The sequence below is a fragment of the Rhinatrema bivittatum genome, chromosome 6, assembly GCF_901001135.1.
Source record: "Rhinatrema bivittatum chromosome 6, aRhiBiv1.1, whole genome shotgun sequence".
Lineage (NCBI taxonomy): Eukaryota > Metazoa > Chordata > Amphibia > Gymnophiona > Rhinatrematidae > Rhinatrema > Rhinatrema bivittatum.
The window spans coordinates 198,907,601-198,931,423 of record NC_042620.1 but is presented as its reverse complement, the minus strand read 5'-3'; the positions used below and the strand labels follow the sequence as shown (position 1 = coordinate 198,931,423).

Sequence of the window (23,823 nt, the reverse complement as noted above, 5' to 3'; positions counted from 1 at the left end):
GCAAAAACGCCATATAGCACTTTGATAAATGACCCCCTAAGGGCCTTATTTTCCAAGTGGCTCACACACGATAAGGGACGTTTCACACGCGAAAAGTCCCTTATTGCGTACAATACCAAAATGGGGGCGGAGTCAGCCCCGGAAGAGGAGTCAGGGCGTCACCGGGGCCGACTCTGCGAAGACGCTGCAGACGACGAAAAGGTAAGGCCCTTTTTGTGTCCGAGTTCGCGCCCAATAGCTACACCTTCTATGGTGGCGAAACCCACAGCGATCGCACCGCGACGGTGCGATTGCTGCCGGCTAGCGCAGGCCCGCCCCCCCGTTTCGGCCCCCCACCCCTCATTCCCTAAAATATCGCAGGCCTGCGATACTTTAGAAAATGAGGCCCTAACTTTGCAATAATGTGTGACTGCATTAATACACCAAGAAGGCTTGAAACTCAGAAAATTCCCTAAAGCATTTGAACTTGAGGTTACTTAACTTTCCTAAAGTTCTTGGAGAAATACCTCTACTTTTAAAAAATACTTGTCTGAAGTTTTAAAAATTTCCTCTGATTCTATTCCCTTGATAAGGAAGATAATGTTTCTTCCTCGTAGACAAAGAGTGTCACAATCTGATAGGGATGTGAATCGTGCTTCTGACGATTGAAAATATCGTACGATATTTTCAAAATCGACAGAAATCGGGGGCTCCCCGAAACCGATAGGAAAACCCCACAAAATTGTTCATGGGGTTCTCTTATCGTTTTGGGGAAGGGCGGGAAAAATGGCACACCAAAACAATCCCTAAACCCACCCCGACCCTTTAAAACTGATCCCTTAGCTTCGCCCACCCTCCCAAACCCCCCCAAAACTTTTTACAAGTACCTGGTGGTCCAGTGGGAGTCCCGGGAGTGATCTCCCGCTCTCAGGCCATCGGCTGCCACTAATAAAAATGGTGCCGATGGCCCTTTGCCCTTACCATGTGACAAGGTATCCGTGCCATTGGCCGGCCCCTGTCACATGTAGGAGCACTGGATGGCCAGCGCCATCTTTAGAAATGGTGCGGGCCATGTAAAATCACCATCTGGTCTAGGTGATTTGCTATTTTTTAGTTTGTCAATTTGTTCTAGTACATCTTCCAGGTATACTGTGATTTGTTTCAGTTCCTCTGAATCATCACCTTTGAATATCATTTCTGTCATGGGTTCTCTTACATCTTCCTCAATGAATACTGAAGCAAAGAATTAATTTAGTCTCTCTGGTATGGCTTTGTCATCCCTAAATGCCCCTTTTACTCCTTGATCTTCTAATGGTCCACCATGAGGTTCCAGCATTCAAGGCACAATTGAGATTACTTGGAGAACAACATCAATGGCACTCAAACAATTGAAAACAGTTAATGGAGGACCTTCTTAACACCCTAACCAGTGAAGATATGTTTACCTTTTTACTGGGTCAATATAATCATTGGTCCACACTCCCTTTTTTTATATATGTTTAAATACTTTTTTTTGTTATGCAAATAAGAGCGGCACTTCCCTTAGTGTGTTTTACTTGTATCCAACTTCAACAGAAGGCCAGTGTCCAGCTTTAGCAGAAAACCTGACATAACATTATGTTTCGAGGCATGGCAGCTCTGTGTCAGGAGTTTCTCCAATACCACGATGTTAGACTATTAGCATTCCTGGGAGTTATTCATCCACAGGCAGCCAGGATCCTTGCACTGATGCAGGGTTTTCCTATTGATATCTGCTTCCCTTTGCAGGTGTTTTACCTCAAAGTTACCTGTACATTACCCTAAAATACTCCCTAAAGTAACAGCCAGACATGATGTATGGCAAAGGCTGTTTCTTCTTTTCATATTCATTCAATGTCATGTTTCTTTCCGCAGACTAGCACATTTCAGCACTAGCCTCAGTAAAATCTCCTCCTTCCAGAGGCTGTCCTCAAGCAATGGGCAGACCAAAGGAAAAATGTTACTATAGACATCTAGAAGATAACGTAATAGAAAACAATAATAAAAAAAACCAGACCAGAAGCATCTCTGACTCCAGAAGTAGATATATAAAAAATAAAAGATTACAATATTTGTTAGTATATTAGTCCCAGGAAAGATGGGCTCTGACAAAGGAACCTAGAAAGCCTCTGAAGCTAATATACACTGATATGCATTATTTATTTTGACTGGTTCAATAAAAGAGAACACAACTTCAAAATATCCTATAAAAAAACAAAAAAGATTGCTTTAAATAAAACTTCTTTTCTGTACATGATTCCTATGTTTATTTGTATCGTCAGCTTTTTATGTCATGTTTCTGTACTTTTTTCCTGAAATTAGTAACTGGAATGCAGTACTGCTAGATTTTCATAAAGAAAAGGTTTAGGTGGCGATAGTCCAAGGGCAGTGAATCTCAAAATGTGATCACATCAGACTTTTAGATGTGGATTTGTATAATACTTCACTAGTTTGATGATGCCATATTTTTGAATAAAGAAGTCTTTTGTGTAAAAATGTTTATAACAAACATTTAGTTCCTGGGCTTACATTTTTACAGCCTGCATTTGAGAACATCACAAATTGAGAACACAGCTGAAGACAGGAATCATGTGTACAAATTGTACTTGCAACAGAATAATTTTAGGGTCTTTTCAACCCTGTGGACACAAAACGTCATTCAGCATACAAATTAATGGGGCATTCAGTATTAGAAATGCAGGTGGAAGAGGGAAATTTTGTGGTATGTTTGAATGAGTCATGATCTGTTTTCACCTTTGCTTGTCCCCCCCAAATTATTTTTTCTTATTCACAACTGTTTAATTTCTCCCACAGAGGAGAAGCTGGAGAAGAATGAGGAGGCAGCCCTGCTTTCCTGGGAGACATATTTGAATGAAAATTACTTACAGCATCTCCAGTACCAGCTAAAGCAGAGCACAGAACACAAGATTCGAGACATTTCTGAAAAGTAAGAACTCGCTGAGATGTGCATAAGTGCATCCTAAAGATTTATCTTCAGTAGATCCAGATAAATGTCCCAAAATAAGAACTGCTATGAGTCAACTGGCACTGTTTAGCACTTCTGGTGCATTCAAATATTCCATAATATCATATATACTTAGATATGTTTTGACTGCCATGCATAAACTGTACTGGCTTCATGGTAATAGCCCGCTCAGACACCTGGGATCCCACAAAGTTAATGCTGCCATTTGATATTGAGCTATATCTTGATTTACTGGCAAAAGCAATGACTCTTCAAAGATTAATAACCTGGCTCTGTTTTAGCAGTAGATAGATTCAGGTATTCTTTAGGCACTCAGTCTCTCTCCAGCTTACCTAATTTCACCATAGTAGTAAAGGATTAAAAAACATCACAGATGTAGGCTCACAAAATCCAAAAATAACTTAAAATCCATAGATCATATACAGAGTTATCCCTTGAAGTAAAATGTTTCCCAGAATGATCAGTGCCATTTCTTGCTGTCATGGAAGTCAGCTGTCCAATAGATCAGGAAGATCACGTATGTATACTGCCTTGTTCAGAAACAAAAGTACCTTAACATCTCACAGTATTTTCAACTATATCTACACATGGATCATGCATCTAATCCTGGAATAAAGCTGCATGCATTTCCCCATCACGCTGAACTCTGCAGTTTAATTTTATCCCTGGAATGATGAAAAAATGTATTTAAAGGGTATGTGACAAATATAGACAAAGGTATTTTCAAGTATATATAAAAAAAAAAAAGACTTCAAATGAAAGACCAATGATGGGAAAAATTAGAATGTACTTTGGATAATCACTTTGGGTTAACCGTTAAAAAGATTTACCTGGCTAAAACCAGTAATGAATTCAAGACAGGTAATTCTTGCTGATTAGAATGTAGGTTTACAATATTTTTTATTTCTGTAAACTCTCTTTTTAGTGCTGGAATGATAGTAAACCTATTGGAGTCAGATCAGGCTAAAAAAACAGGATCAATGGAACATAGGCTGCTTGTCCTGGAAAAACAGGTAATGCATGGAATCCAGGTGATTATCTTGAAAAAGTTCTTCTAGAAGAGTTTTTTTGGATCATGTTTTGGTTTACTTTCCCAGAAGAATAGATTGTCTAGCATCAGGTAACTCTGTGCTGTATTAATCCATTGGGTAGCTGTAACCTTGTTTAATTGTTAGAATAGCAAAGTATCAAAACAGTGTGATAAGGTGGTGGCTACATAAGAACATAAGAACATGCCATGCTGGGTCAGACCAAGGGTCCATCAAGCCCAACATCCTGTTTCTAACAGTGGCCAATCCAGGTCATAAGAACCTGGTAATTACCCAAACACTAAGAAGAACCCATGCTACTGATGCAATTAATAGCAGTAGCTATTCCCTAAGTATAATTGATTAATAGCCATTAATGGACTTCTCCTCCAAGAACTTATCCAAACCTTTTTTGAACCCAGCTACATTAACTGCACTAACCACCTCCTCTGGCAACAAATTCCAGAGCTTTATTGTGCGTTGAGTGAAAAAGAATTTTCTCCGATTAGTCTTAAATGTGTTACTTGCTAACTTCATGGAATGCCCCCTAGTCCTTCTATTATTCGAAAGTGTAAATAATACAGATAGAAGGATGCATAGGAAGAGGTGGTGAGTTCTCAGAATATTGTGTCTAGTTTTGGAGCTGTACCTCTGAAAGGATCTAGATAAGGTAGATAAGGTAGATACAGTGCAGAGAAAGGCTGCCACAATGGTACAGGCTCTATACCAAAAGCCATATGAGACAGGGGCATAATGTGACTGCTTAAGTTGGTGGTGCACCAAAAAATTTGCAGTTGCCTTGTGACTCGAATAAATTAACTACATGCCTAAGAACATAAGACTCGCCATGCTGGGACAGACCAAGGTCCATCCAGCCCAGCATCCTGTCTCCAGCAATGCTCAATCTATGTTGCAAATACCTGGCAGATCCCATAAAGTAGATCTAATTCTTATTACTCACTCCCAGAGATAGCAGTAGCTTTCATTAGTATATCTGGCTAATAATGTTATGGACTTTTCCTCCAGGAATTTGTTGAAACTACTTTTAAACCTTGATACTGTGGTGAGTAAAAAAGTACTTTCTACGTTTTGTTTTAAATCTGCCAGTTTACTTATTTATTTGTCAGTTTTCTTTTCCCATTAATCTGTATATATATACAATCTTAACGGTTTACAGTACAATAAATATAAAATGAAAGCATTAAATAAAATTAAATGAAAGTAAAAATGCAATAAAATTAGATACATCCCATTAAATATATAACATAGGTTGTTAGTTTCATGGAGTGTTCCCTTGTTTTAGTATTAATAGAAAGGGTAAATAACAGTCTTTTATTTATCCTTCTACCCTACTCATGATTTTATAAACCTCCATCATGTTCCCTCTCAGCTTTTCCAAGCTGAAGAGCCCTAGCTTGCATAGTCTCTTATCAATGGAGAAATGTTAAGTGCGGGGAAACAGGCAGTTAGTGTAGCTGTGTGTACTTGTGACTTGGATTGGCCTCTGTTGGAAACAGGATACTGGGCTTGATGGACCCTTGGTCTGACCCAGTATGGTAATTATATGTTCCAGTCCCTTTATCATTTTTGTTGCCCTGCTCTGCACATTTTTAGTTCTGCTATATCTTTCTTGAGATGGGGTAACCAGGACTTTGCACAATACTTATGGTGTGGTTACACCATGGCTCGATATTTTCCACTTTATTCTTCATTCTTGTCTGAAACATTCCACATATTCTATTTACTTTTTTGACTGCTGGTATGCACTGAGCCGAGGTGATGATCTTCACATTTTAGAATAAGTTACTCTGCTCAAATTTGAATTTCAGATCACTCAGGCCTTTTAACAATCTGGATGGAATTAACCTTATTTTTCTAAAATCCTTTTTACTGTGATCAAGCTCCTTTTCCCGAGTAGTGAATCCCAATACAGACCCCAGCATCGTGTACTTGTAGTTGGATTACCTTTCCCTAGGTGCATCACTTTGTGCTTTTCTACATTTAATTTCCTCTGCCATTCAGATGCCCTGTCCTCTAGCCCCACAAAGCAGTTCCTCACAATCTGCTGATGTTTTAATGCATTTGAATAATTTTATGTCATCTGCAAATTTGATCGCTTCACTCATTCCCTTTCCCAGACCATTTATGAATATGTTAAACAGCACAGGTTCCCAGTATCGATCCCTGTGGTACGCCGCTAACAATCTTTCTCCATTAGGAAAACTGACCATTTAGTTTATCCATCTGTTTCCAGCCTTTTAACCATCACAGAACACTGCCCCTAACCCATTACTTTGTAATTTTCTGAGAAGTATGAAAGTTCAAATACACTATATCAACTGACTCATCTTTATCTACATATTTATTTACACTTTCAAAAAATTAAAAAAATTATGGTACGATAAGACTTCTTGCTAAAATCATTAACCATTAAACCATGTCTGTTTATATAGCCAGTGATTTTGCTTTTAAGAATGGCTTCTACTATTTTGTGTTGCACGTATATCACGCTCACAGATCTACAGTTTCCAAGCTTATGCACCTCCAGGTATTTGGGTCCGCAAATCCTGAATCCCAAGGCAATGGGTGACTGATTCTTTAACTTCTCATCACTTTCCATACTAATAAATATAAGTGAAAATTTTACTTCATTCCCTTACTGTGTACAATTCTGGTCCACACATCTCAAAAAAGATATAGTTGCGATGGAGAAGGTACAGAGAAGGGCAACCAAAATGATAAAGGGGATGGAACAGCTCCCCTATGAGGAAAGGCTGAAGAGGTTAGGGCTGTTCAGCTTGGAGAAGAGACGGTTGAGGGGGGATATGATAGAGGTCTTTAAGATCATGAGAGGTCTTGAACGAGTGGCAGCAACTTTGAGCAATGAAGGCTCACAATGTCTCCTGTCATCGATAAGACACATTCACTGGGCACACTGGTTGGTGGGCAAGAAAAATAGCGCTGTGTCACTTTGGCTAGGACTGGCCAGATTGTGGACTTCTGTGCCCAATAAGCCAGCGCATCTGTATCCATGTCCTTGATGGGCCAAGAGTCTTTCCTCTTGCCAGCTGCTTTCACTGGCCTGTGCCAGGAGAGATGGTTCTTTGCAGGCAGCGTGGCTTTTGTATATTATGGTGGGAGAGAAAGTGCTAGCTTACAGGGTGCTGCTGCTACTGATGCTTGAATTGTTTCCTCCTGCGGTATATGCCTATTACTCTGGCACTCCTCCTTTGCAGAACTTATTTATCAGCATCTGCTTCAGGAATGTGAGACACTAGGAATGGAGGACAAGACTCCCTTTCAACTGGGAATCATAAAGGGGTAGATTTTACAAACTTACGCACACGCCTACTTTTGTTCACGCACCAGGCGCAAACAAGAGTACACGGGATTTTAATAGATACGCATGTAGCCACGCATATCCGTTAAAATCCTGGATCAGCGCGCACAAGGCTGAACAAAATCGGCAGCCTGTGCATGCCAAGCCATGCAGCCGGCCTACGTTCCCTCCGAGGCTGCTTCAAAATCAGAGTGGCCTTGGTGGGAACTTTTCTTCCGCCTCCCCCCACCTTCCCCTCCCTTCCCCTACCTAACCCACCCCCCCAGCCCTATCTTACCTCCCCTACCTTTGTTGGAAGAGTTATGCCTGCCCAAGGCAGGTGTAACTCACGTGCGCTGGCTGCGTGATTCCCCGGCCCGTTTCGGAGGCCTCGACCACGCCCTCGAAACGCCTCTGGGCCGGAGCCACGCCCGCTGCCCGCCCCCGGAATATGCGCCGCCGACACGCCCCCCCTAGCAAATCCCCAGGACTTACACGCGTCCCATGGCTTGCACGCCGCCGAGCCTATTCAACATAGGCTCGGCGTGTGCAGGGGGAGATTGGGCAGGTTTTCGGGGGGGGTACGCGCGTATCCCTTTGAAAATCTGCCCCAAAGTATGGCAAGCATGTTTATATTGTTTTTAGTCAGAGGTTTCAATCTCTCTTGCACCTGATGCAGAATGGTGTCCAGAAACAGCAACATCTCTGCTTTCATTCTCTCATCCTGATGGATGCCCTCCACAGAATATTTACTATAGGATGACATCACCCAAGGTGGCACATCTGGAACTCAAGTCCTCAGTGGCATCCTTGAAGGACTACGGGATTTGTACTACCTGCTTCATGACTGTCCAATCATGATGCCCCAGGAGGCATTGCACACCTATACCTACTTCCTGAAACAGTTTATGAAGGGGTATTTGCTGTTCCACTAACCTCTGACATGGACAGTTGACAGAGGAATGATCTCCAAGAACCATCATACAAGTGGCTGTGACCCCCTGACACAGAAGTTTTTGAAACATGGCACCATGTCGGGGATTTTGAAGAGAGGCAGATTTTTTTCCTATGGAGTTTTCTGGCATACAGCTAAATTAACATTATTTTATGAGTATAGCATTCACATGAGTTCAATTTGACACTGGTTGGTCACGGCATATAAAGAAAAAGTAAAACAAAATAACAAAAAAATCAAAGAGGCACAGATCTTGTGTCCTGATTTATTCAGTCCAATATAAACATTAATGATTTAATTGTGCTCTTGGGATTAGGGGATTGGTTACGTTTTTTCCCGAGTGGAATCAAGAGTTTCTTTTGGGTTCTTGTGAGTGGCCACTAACTTCTGCAGCATTGTGGGGCGGATTTTCATACTCCGCGAATAGGCCTACTTTTGTTTGCGCTCCAGGCGCAAACAAAAGTACGCTGGATTTTAGCAGATACGCACGGAGCCGCGCGTATCTGCTAAAAACCTGGATCGGCGCGCGCAAGGCTATCGATTTTGTATAGCCGGTGCGCGCCGAGCCGCGCAGCCTACCCCCGTTCCCTCCCCTCACCTTCCCCTCCCTTCCTCTACCTAACCCACCCACCCGGCCCTGTCTAAGCTCCCCCTTACCTTTGTCGGGGGATTTACGCCTCCCAGAGGGAGGCGTAAATCCCCGCGCGTCAGCGGGCCTCCTGCGCGCCGGGACGCGACCTGGGGGCGGGTCCGGAGGGCGCGGCCACGCCCCCGGGCCGCCCCGGGCCGTAACCACGCCTCCTGGTCCGCCCCCGAAACGCTCCCGGCACGCCCCCTAAACGCCACGCGGTTCGGGCCCGCCCCCGACACGCCCCCCTCGGAGAACCCCGGGACTTACGCGAGTCCCGGGGTCTGCGCGCGCCGGTGAGCCTATGTAAAATAGGCTCACCGGCGCGCAGGGCTCTTAAATCTGCCCCTGTATGTATGGAATTCCATTGGCTACCAATATCGTCTATGAGACGCTTGTGAGGCATTCTAAATTCTTCCTGCTTTTCCCAGAAAAACTGCGCTGCCCTCACACTTCTATGGAAGTGCCCTGCTATTTCCCTACACTTCTCTAACAGCTCCAGCAGGTATTTCCATGGTCCCTGGATCCCAGCCCCAGGGCATCCTTCACTGCCAGGTGTAGAATGTGTACAAAACATAGGATACCCTGAAAGCCCCCATCGTATATTGTCTTAATAATATTTGTGCCATTGTCTGTGGCAAAGAAACCTGCATTTAAACTCCTACTCTCCAGTCTAACTGCCAACCCTCCAGCATCTCTCTTATGGCTGATAGAATATTGTCTGAGGTATGAGACTTATCCATCAACTAGGTCTGCAGCAAAGCCCACCTGCACCTGATGCTCCATCCCCACTAGAGCTGCTGCTTGCCCCTACCTCTGCTAGGTCCCACCAGTGTGCCGTCATGGAGGACCAGATGTCGCTGGTGAAATGCACACTACTCCCTTCTGTCTTAATCAACAGCGCCTGGATGCGACTACAGCACTAGTTGTACAGGCTGGAGATGATTTTTCCTACTAAATATGGTCCTGGAGGTGACTTTGTAATTTGGCACTAACGCCTGCAGCAGATGCTTAAAGCCCACATTTTCCATTACCTGCAGGGGCTGGTCATCAAGGGGAAATCATTTCCTCAATGCTTCTTGATACAACTTTTGATGCTGCCTGCTTCCTACCCCGGGACAGTGCTACCAAATACTTTCTGCCTTGGTGGGTTGTTGCTTCTTATGCATGGTAGGGGATTGCTAGCTTGCCGCTTGACTACTGAGATGAGCAGAGGACGTAGGATCAGCTTTGGTAACACTTTTCCCCCTTTTCAACCATTTTCCTCTGACTGGAAGAAGGGGTCCCCTGGCTAGTACTGCCATCCTCCTCAGATGCCAGTGCTAGTGGATACTGCTTTTGCAGGTGATGCTGCATGCCAGACTTTTTAAGATGTCCCACTTGCTTGCCTTGGCTAATGTCTAATACAATGAGCTAAATGCAGGTCCTCCTTGACTTTGTTGTGCCTCCAGATCACGGATTTCTTTCGTGATTCCTTCTTTACAACCTGGGGATTGGATGCTGGTACTGGAGTTGAGATTGAGGATGAATCCTGAGAAATAATCCCAGGGACATCAGTCACGCTCTCTACCTGAGCTGCTTGCTGTTACTCACCATCACCACCAGTTTCCTCTTTCTCCTCCATTATTGAAGTGGAGACTAAAATGCTAGTAACTAATCCTCTAAAACTTTCTTCAGCTAATAGCTCTCTGTCTAATTTCTTCTTCAGGGAATCTTGTACAAGAAGATTCTTCTTCAGATTCAGATGCAGATAGTACCATCCCTATCTCAGTAGCACTAACTAAGGAAGATCACACTGCTGGTTTTGGGTCTTGCACTTCTGCTACCTCTACTGCCCTGCTACTGTCTGCCACTCTTTCCCTCACCTCCAAAACAACAAGGAGAGAAACAGATGGTAGTAGCATTCTTACATCCTCTCCAAATGTTAGTGTTATGTTTTTGTAAGAATGTGAACCCTGGGCTGAGATGAGAGGTGTCTCCGCCCACAGGGAGGAGCCCTGTGAGTCTCACCGTCAGCAGGTGCAGTCTCAGTGGCATGGGACACAGCTAGAAGTAGAGACTTTATTATGAAGAAAGGAAAAAGTAATGTCCACAGAATTGGAGATGTAGTAGTATAGTCCTGAGCAATGGGGAATATCCAGAGTGAGGCCACAGATGAGAAGATCCGGTAGTTACCCGCAGAGCGGGGTACGCTGGGGATCCCCTCTAATGAGTGTAGGCACCTCAAGAATACAGATCCAGTAGTGGCCGTGGAGCGGGGTATGCTGAGGATGTCTGTACAGTAGATGTTGAAGAACTGGTAGAGATGCTGGAACCCGGAAGTGGTTCCCATAGTTAGTGTGTTGATATTCTGCAGTGCAGGAAAGCTGAATGGCTTCTACTGAAGAAACGTGGTAGTGGCCCGAGGTTCAGGTTACACCATGTGAAATCCTCAATACAGTTCGTATAGTAGAAGTCAGTAGAGGTACTCACAATAGATAATTCCTGGAAAGAGATCTGAGAAGAAGGTCTAATAGCAGTCAGACAGGTAGGCCCTCCGAGGAGCGGATAGACAGGAATGCAGGGGAGCTCCCAAGGAGCGGGTACTCAGAGTGTTAGATGCCAAGACCAAAGTCAGGAACAGGAAGTCCTTGAATGAGGTGGATTCAGCAAGATGGATGTTGTGGTTAAGCGGTGTTTGGGTGGATTCTTGGGTACTGAGGCAGATGATCACACCCACAGGGAGGAGCCCCATGAGGCACCACAGTACTGGGCTAAACACAGACACACAAACCCAGACTTAGTTCTTTTATTAAACAGCTTGAAGTGTACCACCAGAGGTGGCAGTAGTGAGGTAGTCTGGATGTAGCAGTCTCAGGACCCTCGGCAGAGGGGACCCTTCTCACCCCGTTGGTAGAGGGGAATTCCGGTATAGGTTTCCCAGTAAGGCAGCACTGTGGATGAGATTGACTGAGAGTTAGATTACTCATTAGATGGTTGGAGTTGATATGCGATTCTACCAGGTTGAAGAAGTTGGTAGCGGCACCGAGGCAGGGAGAGCAGGCCCTCGAGGAGCGAGTACCTGATCCCTGTAAGGCACCTGAAATAAAGCAGAGTGCCCCCGAGGAGCGGGTACCCAGGTTAGCAATACCCCGAAGGGCAGAGAGAGTAGCTTCAAGCGGCAGCAAGGAAGCGGCAGAGAAGCTCAGACCAAAGGCTTTCCAATCCTATCGCGATCTTTACTAACTCGATTTGTAGAAATGATAGCAGACTTAAATACCCCACAAGGTGGTGAACTTCCGGGACTGGCCCCGGGTATTTCCTGCACTGGACCCTTTAAAAGAAGGGCTGACTTTGCCGCATGTGTCCAGATGACGTCAAGGGGTGTGGCTTCGACGGCGGCAGTGCTCCTGCCGCGGAGAAAGGCCTCTCAACATCTCCAGGACCGCCGATCTGTCGTGAAGGCGGGTAAGCATGGTCGGCTACGGACTGCGTGGTCAACCGGCATAACAGTACTCCCTCTTCAAGAACCCCCTCCTATAGGGTGTCATCATCTGTCGTCCAGTCCTCTTCATCCTCTGTAATCTAATTCTGTTCGCTATCATCAGCATTCAAACTGGACATCTCCGAAGTCTGCAAGAAGGAAGGTCTCTCCAAAGTCTCTTGTAAGGAGTTCATGGAGTCCGGGGTGATAGATGATGATACTGCGGAAACCTTTTTAGCAATCTTTTGTTGCAAGCAAGTGTGTAATTGTTGAATCTCCTGTTCCTTATAAGCCAGAATGGCTAGTAGGGCTTGGGTAGCTTGTCCATGAGATTTCCTCAGTTCCTCATTCTCCAAAGTCTTGTGGTTCAACTGTTCTTTTAACTGTGCAAGCACCTTCAATGGGTTAGACAGCCCTGAAGATTCAGCTCTTTTGGGATCCTTTTCAAGTCCTTCATGGGGAGCTATAGGTTCTGATATGAGAGTAGCCGTCTTCATGGGCTGGAATGGTTCTGAAACTTCAAAGCAGGTTCCTGCACAATGAGGACCCCACTGAATCTAGTCAGGAGAAACCCAGTCGAACCTAGGCTGGTGTCTTTGTAACCAAGGTAACCCTAGAATTATAGGGCTCACAGCCTTGGGTAGGACGAAGAAGGCAAGGTGCTCAACATGATATGTTCCAATTCTTAATGATAACGGCTGAGTGATTCCTGTAACCTCACATGTGTCAGCACTGTTCAGATGCTCAGAGAGAGTTGTCTTCCTCGGATTTTGCTAAGCCTGGCTCCTCCCATTCTGATGATGGCTTGTTTACGCGCTTGGGCTAGAGTGGCGCAAGATCTTGGTTCTCCTTTGACTGGCTACTCTGCAGGAGAGGGCAGTTCTGTGGGCCCCTCTCCAGGTCCTTCTGGATTTCGTCTGGATCTGGCTGCTTTTTCTTGGGTGGAATTTTTTTCAAGGCTTACAAGCTATCCTTCAGGTGCAGGCCTCTGATTTACACAATCCTGGAAGGTCGGACCCTCAGCTGGTGGCTCCTCCCTCCTCCAGTCCTATACTAAAGCGCCGGGGCTCACCTCAGCTTCCAGCGGGTATTCCCGACAGGAACCCCGATGGCATTGATGATGAGGCAGATCCTGAATCCTTGGAAGATGGGGAAATTCCTCCAGGACTGGAACCGTATCGAACCATGTTGCGGTTCTTTCATAAAGATGAATTGCCAGCCCTGATTTCCCAGACTTTGAAACAGCTGGTTGTTCCTGGTAGGGAAGCCATGTCGGAGCCAAAGAAGAATCCCATTTTGTTTTCCTTGCGTAAAGCATCTTGTTTTTTCCCTGTGATGGACATCATTCAGGAACTGATTGATCTTGAATGGGTCACCTCAGAGGAAATTTTTAAAGGGGATCAGATTTTGGAAGGCCTGTATCCCTTGGATCCAGCTGTGAGGGAACGTTTGCATTTTCCCAAAGTAGATGACAATCCCTGTGGAATGAGGAGCAGCCTTGAAGGATGTGCATGATAGAAGGATTGAGGCTATCCTTAAGCCTTTGAGACAGTGATGATGACTTTGCAGAATGCTTCCTGTTGCGCCCTTGTGGCGCGATCTTGTCTGCTTCTCTCTGAGGAGGTTGATGATTCTGGCGGGCATTACAGAGCGGTTATGGAACCTGCTGCTGCCTTTGAGGCAGATGCAGGCTGCGATTTGGTCCGTACCTCAGCCAGAAGAGTGGCTTCAGTGATAGCGACCAGGCGTCAACTCTGGTTGCAGAAATGGTCAGCTGACGCAGCCTCCAAAGCTAATCTTACCAAGATGCCCTTTAAAGGCTCGCTCTTGTTTGGGAGTGAGTTGGAGAGACTGGCCAGTAAGTGGGGAAATTCTTCAGTTCCTTGGTTGCTGGAAGATAGGAAACAATTGCAATGCCCCTTTGGTATGAGGGGGTTGTCTTCAGGGTTCCAAGTGGTTTCATCCCTACAGAAGGTTGACCTTTCAGAGGACTCGGCCTTTCAGTAGGACTCAGTCCTTTCGTCCCAGATAGCCCAAGAGAGGAGTGGGCTAAGGTGGTGGATCTTCCCGAGCTTCCCAATGAAGGTTTGCTGACTCTCCTTCGGAAAGAAATTGGGGAAGGCCGGAATGCGTCGCTGTGTGGAAATTGCATGTCTCCCCCCCGCACACATACATGCATGGATTATAAAATCCGTTGCACAAGTGTGTGCGGCGCATGTTAGAAAATCGGCACATCCATTAGAAAATCTACTTCTTAGTGAATTGGACCCAAAAATTGAAAACATAAAAATCTAAAAAGCCACAACAGAAACAGTAGTAAGACATTCAATCACCAAAAGCCTTTTGAAACAGGCTTTCACGAGGTGCATAAATGCCAGATAATGCTTCATCAGGTAAGTTTCTTTTGGAAGAGAGTTTCACAGAAGCAGAACAAAGCATGAGAAGGCCCATCCACATGTTCTGAAATCTCACCTTCTTCCAAGAAAGGAAATGCAGAAGGTCCTCCTTAGCAGCCACATGGTGAAATAAGATCATGATCAATGTTTTAAATAAGTCAGGTCTTGCCTATTTAAAGCCTTAAAAGCTAAACTGAGCATTTTAAATTGTGCACGAATGTACACTAGCAAACATTAAAAATCAAAACAAAGCTACTCACTTAGGGGCGAATTTTAAAAGGCCCGCGCGCCAGTGCGCCTATTTTGCATAGGCCGCCGGCGCGCGTAAAGCCCCGGGATGCGCGTAAGTCCCGGGGCTTTCGAAAAGGGGAGGGAGGGGGCGTGTCCGGGGGCATTCCCGAAACAACGTGGCGTTTCGGGGGCGTGCCGCGGCGTTTCGGGGGCGGGCCCGGGGGCGTGGTGCCGGCCCGGGGGTGTGGCCGAGGCCTCCGGACCAGCCCCCGGGACCGGAGGACGGAGCGGGGCTGCCGGCCGACGCGCGCAAAGTTACGCCCGCTTTCAGCAGGCGTAACTTTGCCGACAAAGGTAGGGGGGGTTAGATAGGGCCAGGGGGGTGGGTTAGGTAGGGGAAGGGAGGGGAAGGTGGGGGGAGGGCGAAGAAAAATTCCCTCCGAGGCCGCTCCGAAATCGGAGTGGCCTCGGAGGGAACAGGCAGGCCACGCTGGGCTCGGCGCGCGCAGGTTGCACAAATGTGCACCCCCTTGCGTGCGCCGACCCCGGATTTTATAAGATACGCGCGGCTACGCGCGTATCTTATAAAATCCAGCGTACTTTTGTTCGCGCCTGGTGGTGTTCTTATTGCTCAAGAACTCACCAAGGCAACTGAGCCTCCTTTTATTTCAGAGTAGCAGTGATATCATTAGTTTGTGCCACAGGAAGACCTGGAGGCTGTGCTTATAAGGTGGGTAGGTCTATAATAAAATCCATAGACACATGAGTCTAGGGTTTCTGGGGCACTGGCAAGGAATGGCGTAAACCTGTTAGTCATGGACGGGGTGTTTTATTTTGCACGCAGTTGGTACAGGAAGATGAGGTTCACAGTTTTATGGATGCCTTGGTGGCTGGACAGTTTAGAGTCATGGGTCTTTTTCAGGTCTCTCTGTTGGAGACCATCAGACACGAAAGTCTTCCCAGGAGGGATTCCAGGCAGTGCCATGGGAGTGACAGAGTTGATCTTGGTTGGGTCAATAAGATACTGATGAGTATTGAAAAGGTCTATAGGATCGAAGAATCTGTACAAAGCATCCATTTTAATGCTTTTCTCTGACAGGCAATAATTTAGGTGAAAATCAAATCTTGTGAAGAACATCAACCATCTGGCCTGTCGAGGGTTGAGTTTTCTGGTGATTTGAAAATGTAACAGGTTGTTATGATCTGTGAAAATGGTAAAGGGGTGTAAGATGCTCTCTAGTAGATGATGCCACTCTTTCAAGTGTAGCAAGCTACTATATACCAGGTTCATGCCCCCACGAGCTTATCATGTGTTGGAGCCTTACAATGTTGACAGAGCTGCATATAGATCTGAATGAAGTGTTTTGGACCTGCTAAAAAGGGTTTTTCAACCCTGCAGAGACTTCAAGCTGCCATAGCCAAGGTGAAGGAATTCAAAAATACATCAAAACCCCTGTGTGCTGTCTTGTGAATGACAAATGTTCTGCAAGAACCAGCATCCAGCAATCACAGTGTTAATAAGTTGGGAAAAGGGTTGTACTGTTTAGCCTGGCCAAAGAACAGCACTACATAGCCAGTAGAGGAGGAAGCCAAAGGAATGCTGGGAGACCATTTAAGGAAGAAAAGGGGCAATTTGGCTGGCCCTGTCTATGTGTGAGGGGTGGGAACAGCCAGGATTTGGAGCCAGGAAGAGTGTAGTGTATCTAGCAACTCTGCAATCAGTTCTTCTCCCGAAGAATTAATTATCAAAAGGGAGAGACAGAAGTCTGCGCTCTGAGGAAATACAGAGACAGACAGTTGTTTTTGCTTCATAGCCGAGCTACCTTTAAAACCCCAAAAAGGGATAGAGGAGCCAGGAGCTGAGAGACTTCCTTTCTACAGATATCCAGGCCCAGGAGCACAGGGCTGGGTCACCCTCCTAAGGGACTGAATTAAGTAATCTAAACGTTGAACAGAGAGGATTTTAGCGAAGGAGATAGAAGATTTATTTCCTTGTCTTTTGTCACAAATTCAGTGTCTCACTTAACTGCTTCAGCCTTTCAGCCGAAATCAGCATAAACCCTTACCACAGCCACATGAGATAAGGCAGGGAAAGAGACTGTGGTCTTTCTGTACCAGACTGAAACCAGGCCAGCTTTCTGTTTAGTACCAATTAAACCATTTTAGGAAGCACCCCAGGAGAGAGAGACCTTCCACACACTGCAGTGCTCATCTATTTAGTTTGTCATCTAACCAGCTACACCATCAAGAGGGACTCCTTCATTTTCTTGTTTTTTTTTCCACACAATTTTGTAATTGGGATAGGGTGCACTCTTTACACACTGGTGACATTGGGGTGAATCTGTTAACCTGCCCCCCCCCCTTTAAAGTATTCGGGGTAAAGGCAATTTTTGAAAGCTGCGTACTTCACTGATTTCACCCCCCCAACCTTTCTCTATTAACATTCCTTTTTTTTTTTTTACTATCCATATGAGTATATTCATTGTACTGGCTAACAGGACATGCCCAGTGTTATTTATGCATTGCTTGATATAAAATAAGAAAACTGCAAGATTATATTATACTTCACTACTGTACTTTTCCCCATTAATGTTCTGGTTGGATTTATTGTCTACTTACACAGTACTAGTAAAAGGGTTAATTACTGTTTTATTCTGGTGTATGGTACCGGAAGTGAGAGGTTGTTTGAGAAAGGCACAGAATTGTGGTATTGAGGTCCTGTCTTATTCCCCACTCAGGCTACAAACCTGAAGATAAATCTTATTAGTAAATATAAGTTTTCATGTGGTACTCCCCATCACATGCATAGGGGTAATTCATAATCTGGACCAAGGGGGGACCACACAAGGCTAATTTAATGGTGAGTATTTCATGATCGCCAATGCCATCGTTTCTTTCCACTGGGGAATATTTTCTAGAGTAAAAGGCACAGGGAAACAATTTACCACTGGGAGTAGACTGAGAAAGGATAGCTCCCATGCCCACTGAGGTGGTGTTGACTTCCAAAAAGAAGGGATGCATGGGGTCAAGTCTTTGAAGCACTGGAGCAGAGAGGAAAGCATCTTTTAGATGGGCAAATGCTTGGATGGTGTCAGGTGGCCAGTCGATGCTTGCTTATCTTTTAGTAAGAGTGGTAATGGAGGTGATGAGAGTGGAGTAGTAGTGGATGAATTGTCTGTAATAGTTGGCAAATCCCACAAAGAGTTGAGTTCTAGCTTTGAGGTCCACTGGCTGTGGTCAATCCATAATTGTGAAGTGTTTAGAGGGGTCCATTTTCAGGCCCTGCACTAATATTATAAAACCAGGAATGGGAGTACTGCCTGTTTAAAGGCGCATTTCTCCAATTTTACATGAGGACCATGCTCCCTTAACTGTTGAAGTACAGTCTAGACATGAGAACAGTGGGCATGGAGATAGGTGAATATATAAGAAAATTATCCAAATATACTGTCGAGCAGACCAAAGAGCAACACTAGGTACTCATAATGGCCATCTCACATGTTAAAGGCAATTTTCCATTCATCACTTTCACATATCCATATGAGGTTATATGCCCGCAGATCCAGTTTAGTAAAGATGGAAGCTCCTTGAAGCTGTTTGAAGAATTCTTATATTAGTGGTAGGGGGTATTTGTTTTTTATGGTGATGGCATTTAAACCCCGGCAGTCAATACATGGACGTAGCAAACCATCCTCATGCCCACACAAAAGAACCCTGCCCCAGTGGGTGAGGTGGATGGTTTAATGAATCCTTTCTCGTGCTTCTCCTGGATATATTTGGATATTGCCATCATCTCCGGAATAGATAACAGGTAAACTCTACCATGGGGTGGCATCTACCAGGCATTAAGTTGATGACACACAGTTCTGGATTTATCAAAAGGCATCCATTATGTCTGTGCATAGGGTGGCAAACATTTAGTGGCAGCATGCTGGCTAAGATTTGCTGCCTTCCAGCTCTACTGAATCTCATTCAGCAGAGAATAGCCCTCTGCTACCTTGTATCAGCTCCTTATAGGAGGCGGGGGGTGAAAGAACCAAAAGTGCTTAGGGATTGCAAAATTCTAAATCTGTCCCTGATGACACAGTTATAGGGACAATGGGGTGGTAGAGTCTCAGCCTATTTTTCACTGAAAATGTGCACAAAAGAGGTGTAACCATGGAAGGGTGGCAGATTCAGATGCATCAAGCTATCTGGGATGATGTACGGAAAGCAGACAAGTTCAAAAACAGTAGATGCTCTAGGAGATGATTCCTCTGTTTTCCCAATCCATGACTGGACAATGTATTGTAGCCAGGGCAGGATTTCTGGAGCACGAAGAATGAGATGTGTTCTTCATGCAAAAGTCCTACCCTCAGAATCTTAGGTTCTGTTGTGTAGTGAATAGCACCAAGAAATAGCTCCCATAGATGGATGTAGTGCAAACAGGGCTTCTTAGGGATACCAGAGGTATCTGGAGCTCCTTCACCAGGGCTTCATCAATGATGTTGCCAGCAATGCTGGAATCCAAAAAGGCCTCAGAGAAGAATCTTATTTCCAGATCATAAATGGACAGACAAAATAATTCTTCATGGGGAAGTGGAGTGGGTATTGCCTAGGGAAGCTTCACTCATTAACCCTAGGCGCAGGGGTTTCCCAACTTATCTGAGCATGAGACAGTGTACAGCCCTTGTCTACACAGTATAGGCACAGGGTTGAAAAAGCATGAAAGAAATAACTGATGATGAAAATAAGATTTCCATACCCAGACTTACAGCATAGATATCATACTGTGCCTTGGTAAGTCAAATTCTGTGGTAGTATTGAGGCTTTCTCACTGGATTTACTATGTTTTTTAAAACAGGCATACCAAACAACTATGGCCTTGAACTGGATTGTCAAAGCATTGATAGAAAATGGGTTTGGCTCAAGTGAGAGTGCACCAATTCTTGGTAAGTTTGAGGAGCTTTATATATTCAGCCTTTTATTGCACATCATTATATTATTTTGAATTGGTAAATCATTAAAAGATGAGACTCATTTTCAAAACTCAGGAGGACATTTTGTCTGGTTAGATGATTGCACACCCAGACCATGCATAAAGTTTTGAATCTCAGAGGATTTGAGTTAACTTACCTTGAAAAGAGTTTCTTTCTGTTGCTGGAAGTATTTATACTCTATGATCAACAATAAAGAAGTTAGTGATATCAGTATGTCCACTGTTTTCCATAGTGAAAGGAATGTTCTTATATGATTGTTTTGCTCCTACTGCACAAACTGGATTTATTAGCAACAGAATGTTGCAATCGGCGGTCCATGGATTGCTCCCGTGGATTGCTGCTCTTACCTCCAGCTCCGGGCCCAAGAATACCACCACCACTGCCAAGGCCTGTTGCAGCAAACGCAATGAGATGCCACTAACACATGGCAGATGCTGCCGCTTCAGCACTCTCTTCACACAGCCCTCCATAGGTACATGTGCACCTTTCCAAGATTTAAAGGGACCATGGCAGGAAAATCTCCTCAGTCCCTGAGAGTGACATCACAAGCCCTGGCATATAAAAGGCCCTTGTCTGCCTTAGTCCTTGCCTCGGCAACAGGTCAACCTGTGTCTTCAGAGTGTGAGCTGCTAGAGCCTTGTTGTTCCTGTCTTCGTTCTTTATTTCCAGCATCTTTCTTTGTTCTTCAGTTCCAGCACCTGTCTTTGTTCTTCAGTTCCAGTATCCAGTGTCTTTGGTCTCCACCTCCACCTCCACCTCCAGCCCCAGGACCTTGACTTTGCATCAGCCTAATTGTTACCTCTTTTGTTCTTCAGTGTGCTTTTCCTGCTTGTTCTGCTCCTCACATGCCCATTCCACCTATCCATCCCTCCTGGTTCCTTTGGATGGATACTTGATCTAGATCTCGGCCTGTCTCTTGGATCTGCCTGACTGACACTTGCCTTCTTCCATAGCTTGCCACCGGATATGTCTTGACTTCTGCTGTTCTAAGCCTGTTGTGTCCACAGATCTCGTCACAAGCAGAGGCTCCCACCTAAGACCTGCTGGCCTCGGTACCCAAAGGCTCAACCCGAGAGGAATGTTGGCTGGTAAAGCTAATCTCCAGTTGGGCCTCTGCTTCATCTGAGTCTGCCTATCAATGGAAGGGACCTGCAGGGCTCTCCCCTGCAGATAGTGACAACTCGGCCTCAGCCCAAGGGTCCACGCTCGCAACAGATTGCCGAGGCCATGGACTCGGCAAACTTGTCCACATTACAGGCTATCCCTGGTTTAGCCCATAACATCCAGGAATTACAGGCTTTAGTGCTTCTAGTCACAGACCTGAATCATCTCACTGCATTGATAGAAACCCTGACTACGACCATCGTTCCACAATCGCCAGTTGCTGTACCAGAGGTGCCTCCAGGAAATAACCGGCCAGTATCTTAACTACTGACTCCACCTCAATATGCCAGGGACCCCCAGAAATGTTGGGGATTTTTGAACCAGTGCCACATGCACTTCTCCTTACAAGCTTCTTTGTTCTCAGATGATCTGACAAAAATGATCTACATCCTTTCATTGCTGGACGGGAAGGGTCTAGCAAGGGCCTCTCCTCTATGGGAGCATACAGATCTATTATTGCAGAACCTGCAACAATTTACTGAGCTATTTGAAACTGTTTTTGAGAAGCCTGGCCGCACAACTATCATGAGCTCGGATCTGCTCCACTTTCGACAAGGCACCAGAATGTTGGCAGAATATGCCATTGAATTTAGAACCCCGTCAACAGAGCTCAATTGGTGGGAATACTATCACCTTACCATCTTCCTCTCTCGAGGGTCTCTCCTCGAATTAAGGATGAACTTGCTGCCTGAGAATTGCCCACCTCTTTGGAAGTGCTTATTGACCTTATTGGTTAGATAGATGCCTCCAGGAGCAAGCCTAAGAGGGTTGCTCATTAAACAGGAACATAGCCTGCCTCTGCCTGATCCTGCCACACCAATGACTCTGCCACTAGAAGAGCTTGTTTGATACCCGAGGAGAGAACCTGACACTGAGAGCTGGGCCTCTGTTTATATTGCATGGCTCAAGGTCACTTCCTAGCTCAGTACCTGGAAAGAAGGAAAGCCTTGCTATCTCCAGAAAGTCCCGGGTGAATGAAATTAGACTTGACTACCTTGACTCCCCAGTTGCTTAGTCCACTCACGTTGTAGCATTCTTCCACTTTTTTGTTCACTCGGGCCTTCGTGGACTCTAGCTCTGGGAGGAATTTCATACAGCAGGAGCTTGTGGATCAATTCTGAATTCCTACGGTTCCTCTGATTTCTACTCTGGCACTCTCATCTGTCTATGGAGACCCTCTTTGGGATGGATGACCTGGTTTACCATGCTACTCCCGTTATGTATTGGCCCTTCTCAATGGAGACTATCAGCTTCCATGTTCTGTCAAGAGCCATAAGCCTGGATGTGTTAGGCCTACCATGGCTTCAGCAACACCAATTGCAATTTGACTGGTCCACGCCAGATCCTATCCATTGGGGAATTCTGTATGGTCTCCGAAAGATCATTCTGTCTAATGATTGTGGCTTCCGCTCTTCCGAAACCTCTGACCTCATGTAAAGTATCCCAAGAAACCCAAACTGCTCCACAATGTCTCCAGCAAAATACCTTCAAAGGTCTCTACATGCAAATACAAGAAAGTTTGGGACAAAAGGTCTGATCATGATAGCCTGGAAAGTTAATACTTTTGGGGTAGATTTTTAAAGTTATGCGCGGGCGTAGATTTGTTTGCACAACCCAGCGTGAACAAATCTAAGCCCGATTTTATAACATGCGCGCGCTGTCGCGCACATGTTATAAAATCCAGGGTTGGTGCGCACAGGAGGGTGCACAATTGTGCAATCTGCGCGTGCCGAGCAGCCTGCCTCCGTTCCCTCCGAGGCCTCTCCGAAATCAGAGCGGCCTCGGAGGGAACTTTTTTTCTGCAACCCCCCAGCCCTAACTAAATCCCCCCCACCTTTGTTATGAAAGTTACGCCTGCCCAAGGCAGGCGTAACTTGCGCGCACCAGCGTGCTGCCGGCTTGCCATTTTCCAGCCCGGGGGCTGATTCAGAGGTGTTGGCCACGCCCCCGGCATGCCCCCAGGCTGGCACCAGCCCAATGCCCCATCACCGGAATGCCCCTGAATACCGCACCGCCCCTGATATGCCTCTCAAGCAAAGCCCTGGGATTTACGCGCGTCCTGGGGCTTTGCACGCGCCGGCGGCCTATGCGACATAGGCGCGCTGGTGCGCAAGACCCTGCGCGCGTAAATCTGGCTGGATTTACTTGCGCAGGGCTATTAAACTCTGCCCCATTCTGCCAAGAAAAAGCTTGAGTCTTTTGTCATTAAGAAAGATAAAGAGATATGAATTCTACATACCCAGTTTCAACAAGAGAAAGAGAGGAACTCTATACTTCTTTCTAATCCTATCAGTTCAAATTTTGGAAGAGAGATAGATGTCTCCACCCCTTTGATGATGACTGTCCTCCATTAATATAGCCCAGAGGAGGCTATTCCCTTCATTTGTTGCTCCCTAGAATTTCTTCTGTCCCTAGATCCTCTGAAATTCTGAAGTTCCTGAAATTCTAGGGACATCTTCTGTCCCTAGAATTTCAGGAACTAGGGGAGAAAACCAATCATTTGCAGGCTGATACAGTACAGTGTGCTCTGCTGGAGTGCACTGTTAACCCGCGTTTGGACGCGCGTTTTCGACTCGCTAGCTTTACCCCTTATTCAGTAAGGGATAATAGCATGTCGAAAACACGCATCCAACCCCCCCCCCCCCCCCGAAACTAATAGTGCTCGCAACATGCAAAT

At 45.5% G+C, this 23,823-nt stretch overlaps 1 protein-coding gene across 1 annotated transcript in view; it reads left to right on the top strand.

Annotated features, from left to right (window-relative positions):
* TRPM2 (transient receptor potential cation channel subfamily M member 2) overlaps positions 1 to 23,823 on the top strand; it is a 319,065-nt gene that overhangs the window by 169,596 nt on the left and 125,646 nt on the right. The window contains exons 20-22 of the mRNA XM_029607926.1: positions 2,812 to 2,944; positions 3,909 to 3,996; positions 19,847 to 19,934. Of these exons, the coding sequence (XP_029463786.1) occupies positions 2,812 to 2,944; positions 3,909 to 3,996; positions 19,847 to 19,934 (309 nt within the window). The remainder of the gene's footprint in view (positions 1 to 2,811; positions 2,945 to 3,908; positions 3,997 to 19,846; positions 19,935 to 23,823) is intronic.